General features: G+C 39.9%; 1 protein-coding gene across 2 annotated transcripts in view; it reads right to left on the minus strand.

Moving 5' to 3' along the window:
* Positions 1–1,501: 1,501 nt before the first annotated feature.
* LOC121513106 (nuclear factor of activated T-cells, cytoplasmic 1-like) overlaps positions 1,502–15,554 on the minus strand; it is a 106,159-nt gene continuing 92,106 nt past the window's right edge. For both annotated transcript variants that reach the window (XM_041792625.1, XM_041792626.1), the window contains exon 10: positions 1,502–3,254. In XM_041792625.1, the coding sequence (XP_041648559.1) occupies positions 3,199–3,254 (56 nt within the window). In that variant the 3' untranslated portion in view covers positions 1,502–3,198. The remainder of the gene's footprint in view (positions 3,255–15,554) is intronic.

The following is a 15,554-nucleotide window of genomic DNA, read 5'->3' on the forward strand; positions in this document are numbered from 1 at the left end:
ATGACTACACACTGAGGCGGAAGAGCACATGGGCAGTAGATGAAGCTCACATTGCAAAACAGTGCCAAAAACAAAGGTTTTCTGGGTGAAAATAATATATGTTTGAGCCAACATTGTTTTCTGGCCCATTTTTTCCTCAAACTTGGCTAAATCATGGGGACAAAGTGTACCCATCTACTCTAATGTATAGCCTATAGCAGTGGTTCTCAACTGATCCGGCCTCAGGACCCTCCAGTCTGTCTTATGACAGATCGCGACCCAGGTTTCCAAAAAATGTTCAACAATGCATGTTTAGTTGATTGAATATGTTGCCGTTTGGAACATAATTGGATGAAAATTTTGATATTAAAAAGAAAAGGACAAAACTGACAAATTTTACTCCCTCTTTCCCCATCATTATGTGTACATTTTTGTCAATTTTCCAGAGAACTTCTGAAATTACTTTATCATACTCATGTATTGCAAAAGAGGAGAAAAAATTGTTGAAATATCAATCAAACATTTAAATTTAACCAATTTCACAGTAAAAAAGGGTACGATAAAAGGTATCGATGCATGTCCAATAAGGACTTTAAGACGTTTGCCACCAATTTTTTTTTTCAGACACCTAGTTGCGACCCACTGAAAACTGCTCCATGACTCACCAGTTGAGAACCACTGGCCTATAGCTTCACTGCCCGAACAACCGCCCTTCATAAAGGGGGAAAGCTCTCTGAAATCACTGGAGGCTAATGCCACTACGACTGCCAAGCACCTCATATGACCCAGCTTCAAAAATACCCAAATATTCCTTTAAGAAATATGCAGGAGTGCATGTACAAAATTACCCACTGAAGTCCAATGATTCCCAGTTAATGTGACAGCACTAACACTTTTCAAGAGTTAAAGTTCCAAATTTCCTCTTAAAACTTTTCTTTTTTGTGATTTACTTTTTAATTGTTGCTATCTTAGGCTAAAATAACTTTTATCTTACTTGGATAAGGACACGATTTAATTTTAAAAGAAATAGGGAACTTCTGGGAGATCCAAAGCCATAACTGTGGGGAAAATGCCCCTAATAGAGAAGTCAATTTAAGAAAAAATAAAGAGAAAAGTGTAAAGTAAATTTTGACATCACAGGGATTTTACATGTCCACTGAGCTAAGGAGTTTTTGTAGCAAAATGAGATGTTCAAGGGCAAAGCAATGGAGTTATTTTCCATCACTGTGAGAGCAGGAAGCTGCTACAGTGAGTTGTTTCCAGCTGGTGCCTCAGCAATGCAAGCTAAAATGACAAAACAGCAAGTTAATGTGACTTTAATTATCTATGCATCAATTCCTGACCTTTATCTTGTCACATGTTTGTGCTGGCAGTCCAATTTAAAAAAGGGGAAAAACAAGATCCTGTGCAGAATTTGAGCTGATTCTACTAAATTTAAGAAACATAAAATGGTAATGCTAACCAATCAGTGATATCTTTGCATTAAAAACAGGAAAACAGGCTTCATATATGGTCACCAGTATGCCATTTATTTATTCATTGTTGAGAACACATTAAATGCACTTAAAACACATTTCATTTTTCATAAATATTTCATATTAAAGAGAAATATGTTTCACCTTGTGCCTACACAGAAAAGCATCTTAGAGTTGCGATGATTTTGTGGCCAAGAAAGAGTAAGGCACAAAATAGAAACTTTATCCATAGAGTTTAGTCATGCTATTATACTATTGGTCTGGAAAAGAAATAGGAAGCTATACTGAGAGCTACTGTCAGCTAAATTATCCCAAACATTGTTACGATGTGCATGCTCCAAAAGACCGATAACATGGAAAAGACTGCTGCTGCCGTGAGAGAGAGGAAGGGACGAAGGTGAGTTTATGACTTGACAGTGAAAATCAGTCTACAATATTTGGTTTGGAGGCAAGAGAAGCTGCTCTGTAAAGTGCATTATGTTTCTTTTAAGCCGCTCTACACTCAAGTCTTTGACAGGAAAAGGAAACTTGGACAATAATTTCACCAAAGATAAAATCCTTTGGTTAACTCAGATCAATTATTGCCAGCAGTAAGTAACAGTCCTGCCAAGTCCTCAGCAGATTCACCCACATGATGAGTAAGACAAGCCTTACGTTATCCCTGTGCCTATTTACATGCAGACCTGGAGTGCAAGAAATAACAAGAGGATGCATCTTCTCCATGAGTATTCTCATTTATATTCAGCAGGTACGGATACCATTGTTTAACTATTATATAGCTGAAGGAAGAAAACTTTCATACCTGCCTTTTAAGCCCCCAAACCTGGACGTCTTTATAGGATATGTTCTTCTATTTCTCTGATTGTCTTTGCATCTTTATGCCATGATTCAGGTGGAAGACAAGGGCAGGGTGATAAAAAATAGGCACTAAGGTGAAAAGCATAATAAAGAGTAATTAAAATGGTACAAATCATATCAGGGGAAGACAATTTAAAACAACATAAAGCTTAATAGCAAACAGCATGATATAAGCATAAGGCATACATTTCCAAATACATGTTTATACAAAAGAATATCATACAATAACATTCAGTATAAATGAACGATGAGATTATAACCAAGGAGCAAGAAAAAATACAATTCTAATCTATTCACAAAATCCCTACATATTTCCAGCCTTTAATCCTGTTTCCCTGTAAACAAATCATCGAAATGATACAAAACGCTGATAGAAAAACTTCCACTTTGGGGTTACAGTGAACCTTTTGCATTTGTGCGACTGCTGCTGTTGTTTGCCGTCTTTGTCACTGACGTAAGGCACCGATTGTTGCGGACTGACTGCACAAACGAATGAACCAAAGTGATGAAACTTGACATTTACTGCCCTGCTAGCTTGTCCATGCATTAACATATACCCAAAGTGAAGATTGTCGTTTGACTACAATAGGAAGAATTCAGTCTCATTGAGCTGTTTGGTCCACTAAAGAACATCTGCTGTGACTTAAGGCAAGTGCTGTTGTATACTTTGCCCCTGATATCACTTCCCTTTAAGTATAACATTCATGTGTTTATTCAAACAGAGCTTGCCAGTGATTGTCCGTGTGATTCTGCAGCCAGTCTTTGAGGATCTGATGGTCTCATCAGAGATCCTGGTCAACTTTTTCTTCTTCATCATCTGGATCTCTGTTTTGTTGTCCTCTTTTTTGTTGATGTGGCTGCCGTCTGAGTGTGTGCTGCTCCACATCTATGCGTGTGTGTGCACGGAAATGCTGGAGAGGTCATTCCTGATGATCTCGTTAACTGTGGAAAGAAAAGAGAGGTCACAGATCATTATTAAGGAGTTGCATTAAATATAGACTTTCTTCATTAGAACACTGTTAGATTTAATAGAGAGAGATGGCCTAAGAGTTCCAGCTCAAATGCCCATGATACAAAGTAGAGATGTGCACTTCACTTTGCACCGTGGGCAATAATATGAACAACCAATTATTAACATAAGACCTCTTATCATCAACATCAGTCAAATTGTCTTCACCAACAAATAATGACCAAAGTAGCAAGGGCTGGGTCCTTCACAAAGAGCTGGCGCAAAACCCAAAAAGTAGAGTGGGACAGTCCCAGAGAACTGTAGTTGGGAGAATAATTCTACTTCTGGAGACAACAGTGGAGAAAAGTTTAGCCATTTGCATAGTGTTATTGAAAGAGCTGGGTCTTAAGCTTGCTCTTGAAAATAGAAAAGGACTTTGCGAATCAAATGGAGTTCACCATCGAGGGACAACAGAGTAGAGGAGTCGAGGTGATGACTTATGACCCTGATGTGTTCTAAGTACCAGGGGCCTTTAGCTGGCCTAGTGTAGTGGGTGAGAAAATGTGTAGGACCTGCATGAGGAATTCCAGGTCAACAGGAGCAGTTTTAGTCACTGCTTTGTAAGCAGTGATGAATGAATTCTTATGCAGTTGCCAAATAGCAGCCCCCACTGTCAAACAGTGGTACTGCATTACAACCAAGTGCTAGAAAAGATTAGATAAAAGTTGCATGAAAGTCCTGCTGATGGGTCGTTTCAAACAGTCCCACGATTTGAAAGCAAACTTGCATTACTTCCAGTGCTCATGTGCATTCTGGGATTGCTTCCACCAGGAACCTGGAAGTGCCTTTTTTCATTAAACTCTCCCTCATTATGAGAAATTTATGAATGAAAACAAAACACTGATTTTCTGTTTGGTACATACACCTTATAAGGTGCAGTTTTTATTGAAGAGTCCTTAATTCAAAACAAGAAGTAATGCAGATGGGCAGCACAGGTTTTTACTTGTAATATTATGTTATTGTTTGGTTGTTGATGGCGAAATATTACATAATATGACATACATCTTTCAAAAATAGCTCCATCTGTATAAAATTAAAGTTCTCAGTCAGTGGAGTACTCCTGTTGTTAAAATGTTTAAGGAATATTTAACACAACACTCCATAATGAAGAAAGCCCCCAATCTTTACTGTAGTGTTAATGAGTTGATTGTGTCTGTCTCCATGTTCTTATTGTTCTTAAGTTTAAATTTAGGTTAAATGTAGGGTCTGTGTCACAGTCACTTGTACTGAAAGTAAAAATGTAACAGCTTGACCGTAGAAAGGCACTCATGTGGTCAAGCAGAAAAATGCTCATTATCAGTGGCTGCAATCCAAACATATCTTTGTCATTACTGGCCTCATATTGGCTGCATACACACATCTCTGTTTTGAGTCTCCGTCTTGTCTTTCCTGCACTTGTTCCTGTGCCCGCGCCTTTCCCACAGTCGGGCAGACACAGATCACTCCCCGGCCTTTATCTGCTCTGTGTTCTTTGGCAAAACAGAGGGAAGTGACTGAGAAGATGGCGCGGGCCCTGAGCCCTGTGGCTCGACGCAAACAAGAAGCTCCTCAGTTAGAGAGCAGGCTGTGATAACGAGGGCTGATGTAGACACACACAGAGAGTGAGAGAGAAAGAGAAAGTTGGGTGAAACCTCCATCAGCGGCAGAGCTGAGGCAGGAAGTCCACCCACTCTGAGGCCTGCAGGTTGTTATCACTAGATACTGTTTGTGCATCTGCACTGTTCCAGACAAAAACAAGACAAAGCTCTTTTAGATGCAAATTAAAGTTTTCTGTCTTTTATAGAACACCATTTTGGGTCTACATGGTGCATGTCCTAAATGGAAAAATATGCATATCTTCTGATTGATATATAGCCCCAATCCCAAAAACATAGGGTCACTGAGTAAAGTGTGAAGAAAAACAAATAAAATGATTTGCACATCTCATAATTCATATCTTATGCACCATTGAACATAAACAACATATCAGATGATGAAAATGGAACATTTTACCATCTTAGGAAAAATATTAGCTCATTTCTAATTTAAAAAAAGTAGGAACGGGGCAACAAAATGTTGGATTTTTTTTTGCTGTCCCACAAATGAGATAGAAGTGTTAAAGTAGGGCAAAATGCAGCAAAAATTGGTTTAATGAGGCAAAAAAGGGCCAGAGATGGAAAAAATGTGCTAAAAGTTGTGTAAATAAGTGGCAAAAATTGGTAATAAGTGGAAAAATGGGTGGAAAGTTGCAAAAATGTGGCCAAAACAGGGTAAAAATCTGCAAAAATTGATTAAAATTAGCAAAAAAATAGGGAAAAGTGGCAACTTACAGTAAACATGCCAAAATGAATTGGGAAAAAAATAGTTTACAAGGAGCAAAATGGGTTAAAATTGTCAAAAATAGACAACAACAAGAAAAATGGGTTACAAGTGGAAACAGGATCTAGAAAAAATATGTGGAAAATGTGGTGAGAAGGTGTTAAAAAGTATTACGCATAAATAGTTTCAACACCAGAACCCAAAAAACAGTGTGACACACTTTTCTGCTTTGAAAAAGCCAGGAACCAGGATGCTAGCACCAATGCTACTGATCCAGCACATGCATTGATACTATCAATAAATCACTACTGCGGAGGGCCCATTCTCTGGGGTTTTCAGGGGCCCAGCCAATCCTGTGGGCAGGCCTGAGTGTGAATAAAAATATGAGTTTATGGGATTTGCAAATAATAATATTTTGTTTATATCTACATTTAATACAGTGACCCAACCTTTTTGGAATTTGGGTTTTAGAACAGTGTTTGGCAATGCTAGGTGATCTTATCTGTGGAAAATGAAGTAGAAACATAACAGCAGTCTGTACATTTGTTGTCATGGATTGACACAAATAAAGCTAGAAATAAATGGGTAAATAATGAGTAACAGATTAGCGTTTTTAAATAGGTAGGTCACAGCTTTAATAGCATGCCCTGCTTTCCATACACAACCACCTATTCACACAAACAGACATTGGTTGGGGCTCACCTCCCTAAACAGGAGGAACTCCCATTGGAAAAATCCAACCTGTGCCAACACACTTGGCTGTTTTCAACTCTTTCCCGCCCCGGGCTAAACAGGTATTTACATGCTGCGGTTATTTTTAGCTCTGCCGTCGCAGAGTGAAAAGGAAGTGCAAGCACATGCAACAATTAAATGATAAAAAATTGCTGCTCTTCTCCGTCAGTCGAGGTGAGAATAAAGCTCCAGGTAATTCTGAGAAGGAACGGGAAAACCCAGCAGCTCAGTGGCAAAAAAACCCACAAATGCACTCTTTATTTTTCTCAGAGGAAAACACGCTGGCTTCCTTTCTTCTTTTGAGTCACATTAAAAGGAATTTGACGTCTCCTCCACCCACATATTAACTGCAGTTTTGTTTTGCAGCTTTTTTTTTTCTTTTTTATCAAATAATTTTTTCCATTGGCCTGCTTAAAATGTTCCATTGTGAGAGAATGGTGATAGAGAAAAAAGAAAGGTGAGACACTGGCCCTTGTGTTTTCAAGCAAGAATCTCAGAAACAGGATGTGGCCGACTGTTACACCACAAGGCAACACCAAGCTGCTATTTATAGATGTTTAATGGGGTAGCTGGTATCACTCTTTACCAACAACTTCTGGGAAAGGAAGACATTTGAAAGAAAAGGTGATGAAATACACAATAACACACGCAGGTGATGAGTCTGTGTTGGTTTAATCCCTGTTTCTGGCAGCAGTTCAATAATCAGTCAGCAGGTTTATATAGTCACTTCTGATTAGTTTGATTTGTATCTTTAGAAACGATCAGGTGTGGTAGTTCTGTTTTTCTTTTAATGTTAAGCTCTCAGTCAGGACCCGTCTCAAGTTTTGGTCTGTCCCACCTTTCATGAAGTGACTAGATAACCACAAAAATGCAGAATAAGACGGTCAGACATGCTGGGGAACATTTTGTTCAGTGGAATTTGGCTCCAAAACTTGAGCTTCTTGCATAATATGTACAGGCAGAGGTATAGCACAAGACCTCCTCTGTAAACCAGGCCTTGTAAAGCAAGCTGTGGTGCTTTAAAAGAACGTGCCAGTATTTTATTTTCCGGTTCCATGCTATTGTAAAAAAGAAAGCTTTGTTATGTTAATAATGATGCCATGTGATATGTTTATTGTTGGATATGTATATAAATGAACTCTCTGTGGAAACTGATGCTGTTTTGCGGGCTTAGTTGCCCAGGTTAATAATGGAAAGCTGTTACTGGGAGGATACCCTCTCATGAATAAACAAAAACAGCGGAAAACTGCACTCCCAATATTCCCCTGCTGAAAAAAACAAACATGCCCTTAGTTAAACAGAGTGACATCCTTTATTAGCCGTGGTGCCAGCACAGTCAGTAAACCGCAGCCGGACCTGTCAGGACTTATATTCAGGGCTGGGCAGGCAGGAGATCTATTTCAAGCAGGTGTGAGAGTGACACATGAATATGACTGTGTTTCACTAAGATGCTAACTCAGCTGAGCAGCTTAAGGGACAACTCAGCTCCTTTGTAAAGGCCTCACAGCATTTCCTGGTTGTGGCTTTTCACAAAACCCTCATGTTCATGGGAGGTGTCTGCATAACTGGAGGTTGACCTTGCTAAAAAGTCTCTACATCAATTGTAACAGGAAATAATTTCTTTGTAACTGCTAAAAGTGGGCTGTGAAACACCTCCTGTATTTATATTGGCTGTGCAGAGCATACATAAAGATACACTACAGGTCAGCTCTCATAACCTGCACCGCTTTAGTTATTAAATTAGCTACACACAGGTGGCTAACAGTTAGCTCATGTGTGACAGGTTGCCTCAGTCGACCACAGCAGAAGGCCCAGCGGGCTGTCGCACCAAAAATAACACAAGGTGGTGGAGGTGTGGGCATGTCGCTACAGGTACTGATGAGAAAATATCATGTAAGCTTAGGGATCCTGTTTGGTTAACATCTATTCAAGGCTTCAGAAAGCAAAACAGCCATAAAGGTATAGTATTTTTGCAAGTGCTGTGGCACGAACAGAACTGAATAGAGAACTATTATTTTTATCACCATGCACAGCAGTGTAGTGGTGTGTGTAGAAGTGGGTATTCTGTTAATTTAAATACACTTTGTTGGGCATACTTTTTATTTAAAAGTGGGTATACTCTATGAAGAGGAAGTGGATATACTCCATAAACCTCTGTATACCCTGCCCTACACAACAGACCACGCACAAGGTCTTAATGGAGCTGATTTAGGTGGAAAGGAATTTTTCTACAACTACAGAGGCCCTAAAAACAGGCAAGAATCTGCACAGGAAATCACTGCATGGGCTTGGGCACACTTTCAGAAATCACTGTCAGTCAACACAGTACGCCATGCCATCCACAAATGCAACTTAAAGCTCTATCATGCAAAGAAGAAGCAATTATGTGAACAGAATCCAGAAACACCACTATCTTCTCTGGGCCAAAGCTCGTTTAAAATAGGCTGAGGAAAAATGGAAAACTGTTCTGTGGTCAGATTAATCAAAACTCTTTTTGGAAACTACGAATGCGTGTCCTGCAAACTGAAAGAAACAGGTGTGGGCATGTTGCTATACAGGTACTGATGAGAAAATATCATGTAAGCTTGGAGATCCTGTCTGATTAACATCTATTCAAGGCTACCCTGAAGTGGATAATACTATCAGGAAGATTCTTACTGTGGAAAGATGGGCACAGTCTCTTAATTCTCGTTGTCTTAACAATCCCATAGTTCAACAGCGGTTTCAGCAAACGGTGAAAAAGCTGTGACAATTTGCCAGTGTCATGGTGCTGACTGAGATAAATAAAGGACTATGGTTTTTATCACTGTGCACATTGTTTTCAATCTACCTGATTCAGGTGGAGAGGAACTTTCCTACATGCCAAAATACTGATTAATGTTGAGTGAACAAATTATGAAATATCCGGTGCACTGTCAATAACGTAACTGGTTGATACAACTGTATACTGACTCATGAATCATAAGATATCTACATACTGAATGTTTAGATTTAAGTTTAGCTAACATTTAAATATGTATTTCTACTGCTGACCCAACATTTTGTATGAGCATGTTATGTCAACTTAATTGCAACATGAAGCATTAAGTTAGGCCCCTCAGCTCAAAAAAAGCTGTAAAACTTGTTACCTAACTGTTTTAAATTGGGCCCTCCAACTTGTTTTTGTAGTGTAGAACTACAGAAGCCCAAAGAAGACACATACCCATGCCTTTGATTCTACTCTGTTTACGTGTGATAGAGTCAATTTTAGTTATCTCAATATTTGGACTTTTTATCCTGTTTTCCTTGGATAACAGTACTAGATTTCCTGTGATAATGAGTTAATTTATCAAATTTCTAAGAAAGCGACTGAAATCAAATCACATGGAAGAGAAAAATATTATTATAGCTTTTATTACAAGGTCTTAGGCTGATTTATTGGCAAGCAGATGCATATTTCAAATCAAATCCAGAACAATCTCATTCATTTCAGAAGTCCTCTCTGGCCAGCTAACATTTGCCTCATATTCTGGCAAACATCAGCCTAATTTTCAACTTTTCTCTCCTTTTATGTCTCCACAAACTCAAAGTTTATTTCCTAGAACAGCCTTTCCCAAACTTAAGTATGCTGCGGCCCAATTTGAGACCTGAAAATCTTTGGGAGAACCCTCACTTGACTCGGTGGTGCCTGTGTCAATTGACCAGTTGTCCCATAACAACCTCCAATCTGTTTATATTTTAACTTATTGGCACCTCTGGTACTTTCTTGCCCAAGCACAGACAGACAACATGCCCCCCCCCCCAAAAAAAGCACATTTGAATGCAACACACGTGCCATCACACAAAAAATGATTGTGGGAACAATCAAAATCAAAATAAATGTTATTCTAAACACAATTAGCATGACTAAAGCTGTTTTTATTTCATCTTGAATATTTATACTGTCTTTAACAAAGGAAAAGGACTTATTTTTGGTACTGACCTGCTTTATTTGAAAGGAAGTAAGGAATTTTAGATTGATGATTATGACAAATTTAACCACTGAAAAAGGAACTTGTTATGGATTTAAAAAGCGAATAAATGTCAGATATCACACGGTGCAGATGACTTTTGAGCAGTCTGTGAGGTTTTCAAAGTGAAATGAGATGTTAAGGAGAAGTGGTGGATTTATTTAACATTACTGTGGCTGCAGAGAGAAGTTACAGTGGCTTAAGCAAACTGAGCTGAAAGAACAACTAACCCTTACTCTAATGTGATTAAAAAGAAAAAATCTCTCTCTATCTATATATGCACTGATCCTGACAGCCCTAATGATATAAAAACCACACTGTACTAAAACTGGCAGACCTAAAATTGCCAAGGCCCTCACTGATACAAACAAAAATGTCCTGATGATTCACTTTGGTCGTCTTTAAAAGCTGTAATCAAAGCTTGGGCGTTCGTATTCTGACTTCATTTGGCCACTCTGAATGTATGAGTTCAGAGTCAACCTGACCTACACTGGGGATTCAGTTAGCATTGTTAGCGCAGAGCACTGTGCATTGGGGTTCGATAACAGCCGGGCTTCCTCAGAGAACAGAGGATGCCCTATGGTCTGGTTAGATGTGGAGCCTGCAGGCTCTGAGGTTCCTGCTGTCGTAACACGATCTCCTGCAGCCAAATCAGGCCTGACTGGCAATGACCTAGCAGAGAGTGACTTCACTTTCCCCAGGCTTCCCTTAGCTGACGATCAACAACACAACCTCTGAACTCAAGGTTGTATTGGAGGCCTCCTGCCGGGGACTTCTGTTCTCACTTGGAGTCTCTTGATGCCGAATGAGCAGAGGGCACCTTCCTGAACAAATCTCACTTTCACTACATGAATAAACAGCAGCTGTGCTTGGGTCAAGGACCCTCACACCCTAATGAAGAGGGGGTGTTTCCTGTGCTTGCCTGTAGTAGAACATTTGGAGGTAGCTTCCTTCTATTGTGGCATGCAGACTCTCAGCAGCACTTGAGGATGTAAGTCTGAGTCATAAAAGCTCTTTTCTATAAACAGAGATAAACACTGGCATCAGATCTGCACTCAGAGAGCTGGCTGAATGACAGACTCCGAGTCAAACCTCATATGAACTGCTTCATGTGAAATTGATTTGCTTTGGAAGTCCAACTAGAGCTCAAACTTGCTGGAAAGAGACAATTGAATTTCCTGCTACATATTACTTTTGTTTCCCCACTATATCAAATCTTCTCTCGGCCTCAGCAGAAACACTTAACGGACAATTTGCTGCCTCCCACGCACGGCTGGACGGAGAGGCTCAGACAACGTCACTTATCTTGCCCTGATAACCAGTCGTGTCAAAAATAGGGAGAGGTCAAAGGTCAGAACACACACATAAACGGTAGAGAGACAGAAATAAAGATGAAGAGGCTGAAAGAGGATGAGTGAAAAGGAGGCGGACACTCACTATTCCCACAGATAAACACGTATGGAAAGAGACAAAGTGTTCCACCGATGCTTCATCATGATTAAGTGCTTCATAAATTCATCTGAGCCTCGCAGGTAGACAGCTTCTAATCCATCGCCGGGATCCCTTTGGGCCTAATGATGTGATGATATGTACAGACAGCATATTTCATCCCTGCAGCTAGTTTGAAGGGTGAAGCTTTAGGCTTTCCCATGTGGAACCACTCAGTCTCCACTGACGGAGTGAATGAAGAAAAAAAGTGAGATATAGAGCAGCAGACCGAGGGGTTTGTTTAAAATAATAATCTTAGTTTACCTTGAGAGCTGATGTTAGAAAACTGTCCTGCAGCATCTCTGTGATATCATATAAAAACATGTGAGCCACACGGCACAGCCGATCAGCTCCTCACGCTGCAAGAAACACTGACATCAGAGAAAATGTGATTTTGACATAGGAAGAGCCAAAGATCTGCAATGATAAAACAGCTGACACGTCTGAGACTTCAATTATTACTTTACCTTAGAAGATCAGGCTCAACAAACAGCCGCAAGTGGTGCTGGAGTGTCTGTCTTTGCCCTGGGCTTAGTCTCTCAGGCTTTACACCTACTACCTTACCTTGATACTAGAGTGCTCATGGAACAAGTAAGATAACTTAAGCACCAGGAAAGAAAAAAAAAAGTTTTTGTTTTCAAGTGAAGTAACAAGTGTAACATCTATTGATCCAAAAGGATCAGATGACTGTAGAGGAAACAAATACACTGTAAAAACTCCAAAATGTTATCAGAATTATAGGGATGCCCAAAGTGTATTTTACTTAGAATTTTTCATCCACATTCCTTAAAATTCAAAGTGTGCTCTAAGCATTGAAGTTTTAAGTCTGAAGTAGAGTAGAAGTAGTGACTGGATTTCCAGTATTGGCAAAAGTAAGTTTGAGAAAATACTGACGTATCAGATATTGGATGCTTCCTCCTATGGTCCAGAATAAGGATGTCCCTAAGCATAGATTTCCCCATTGGGCTACACGCTCATTTAAATTTCTTTAACCGACTAGTCTAAAGAGGAGAAAATCCCTAGAAAACAGTCAAATTCCTCACAGGGTCCCTGTGTCAGCAGGTGTATGAGCCTGATATACTCTCTACACTATGGCTAACATTAAAAGCTAGTGCCGCCAGCCTTTGTTCCTCTTTGCAGATAAATGTCATGCTTTGATGTGTTGCCTCTTTTCACTTCAGTTGAGTAAGTATGTGGGTTCAACTCTCGACAGCCTACGTAACACTTTATTTCCATCTACTAGCTAAAAAACTGCCATACTGCGCGGTTCCTGCTACATGCTAACTGCTAAGATACCGCTGAGCTTCTTATATTTACGTCCAGTGACGTGCCATGGGAAAGCTAAGACAAGAAGGCAGTGGCCATTAACTGCTACAGCAGCCTCTAGTGGCGGGAGGCTCATTACAGTTTCAAAGAGCATTATAGAACAGGATTTCAAGCCATGTTGTAAATAATGACAGGTAATTAGTTTGCTAGCTCATAAATCTTGTACTGGCTAATTAGTCCAGAAACATTCTTGTTAGGTTTATTGGTGACTAAATTGCCCATGAGTGGAAGTGATGCTCCTGTCAGCCCTGTGATTGACTGGTGACCAGTCCAGGATGTACCCTTGCACTAGTCCAGTGACAGCTGGGACTGACTACTGACTGGATAAGTGGTATTGAAAATGAATGGATGGAAAAACAAACAAAACCAAACTAATCTAAACTTAACTACAAGAAAAGAGGTAGAACTGAAAGTAATAAATGTAGTAATAATGATAGTAATAATGGTTATAAGAGACTGGTCACACAAAACTTAAAAGATCTAGTGTTTGTTTTGGAGAGCTGAAGAGAGAAAAGTGGAATAGAGTAAAAGTGTAAATAGTGAGCGGTCTGATGTCACTGAAGAGATTTTAGATCAATACGTCTGCTGCTGTTTTTAGCTGAGGGCTTCTGGCTCGGTTGGATAAGAGAGCTGAAGCAGCCTTGAGAAATAAGGATGACACACTCTCTGAGCCTCATGTGGAGAGACGGAGTGGAGCTGGGCTCTAATCTCCATCTGTGAATCTCTGATCTGCCTCGTTTTTCAGAGGACATGCTTTACGGCCTCTCTGTCGTCAGCTGACTCTGAAACGTCGCCAAAGAAAATGACCTAACCCGGAGAATTTAGGTGTCTGCCTGGTCCAGATTAAAATCAGTTCAAAATAGCCAAATAAACTGAGAAATGCTGTGATGTGGGCTGGAGAACAATAAAACAGCAGTGTCCCAAATTAGAAATCTAAAGACAACAACTTTTACTGAAAGCCCCGCCACTGATGTGCTTATTTTGGCTGCAGCAGGGCATAACCTCAGGCTTTGATCTCGGATGGTGTGCCTGGCCTCTCCCTATCTCACCTCACTTCGTCTCTCTTTGTGAGCGTGCCACCTCCCTCTCCTCCTACTCTCATTTCCTCCCGTGCCCAGGAGGCCGCGGGTGTGCAGCTCGAGGTCGCTCTCCAGGGAGGATGAGGGGGAGGTGTTTACATGGTTGGAGCTGCTCTCTTGTGCCCTCATCACTGGCTTCTCTGAAACCTGACGTAGTGAACTCAGACTGCACCGTAAACAATAACGAATATCAAAGAGTAGTTTGTTTAGGTTTCATAGAAATCTTGATATTAAGCTGGGTCTTTGTTAATAATATTTCAGGGAGTCTAGACTGTCTGAATATGTTAGGTGCCATGAGAACCTTGGAAATGATTTGGTGCAACATGAAGGAAAAAATAATTGATACATTTATTTTTTTAGTATATTATGTAAAAAAACTCGAAATGAATAACTTTATGACTTTTGAAATGTTCAAAGAAATATGTCAAAAATCCACAATGATATATGTAACTTTTACAACGAAAAATCAAGTGTGCTGTAACACGACATAGTTGCTACCAAACAGCCACTCAAGCAGGTTGTTAAAGGACCTCAGACCAGTTTGTTTAAACACAGGATGGAACGTTGTAAAGGAGCCTGAGCAGCGCACTTGTAGCTAATGTTCTCTGATTCTTCATGTCTTTAAAATTGGGCAACACTGGTAAAAATTTTCAATCCTCTCTGCTTTCACATGCAGAGGCTTTTTTAAAACAGCGTGGAGATACTGAGGAGGGGGACAAGAGGCCGGTGGGTCTTGCTGCTCCGTTACTCTTGCTACTGAAGCTATCTTCTTTGTGTGTTTTGGCCTGTTTCTTTCTCTTCTTTATCATATGCGACGGCTTTTTTAATGGTTCAGACAGATTCATCTGGATGTGTTCTATCCACCAGTCAGCAGCGTGAGCTGTCTGTTAACATTACAGTAACCTCTACAGGTGTTGTATTTATAGTTTACATCCTTAAAAAAAACAGGTGGTGGCGGGAAACATACCAGAAACATTTACACCAGTGTAAATGCTGCGTTCATGCCAAGTATGAAGTCAAATTGAATATGTGTTGCATTCCAGTTTCATATTTTGTACGCAAAGACCCTGGATGTATACTAGATCATACCGGAGCTCACCTGTCATTCTAAACTGCCCCACAATGCATTGTGGCTCTTCAGTCTATCAAAGGCCAGTGCTCATCAGCTAGCCAACAAGCAGAGTGGAAATATACTGTAAAATAGTGTTATGTTTTCTATATAGTGAAAAAATGCTTAGATAAACACGTAGCTTCATAAATTATAACACTACTATGTAGTTTCAACATTCTGACAGCTGAGCTAGCTAGGTGCTTGCTTGTT

This window comes from Cheilinus undulatus, linkage group 8 (assembly GCF_018320785.1).
Source record: "Cheilinus undulatus linkage group 8, ASM1832078v1, whole genome shotgun sequence".
NCBI classification, from domain to species: Eukaryota; Metazoa; Chordata; class Actinopteri; order Labriformes; family Labridae; genus Cheilinus; species Cheilinus undulatus.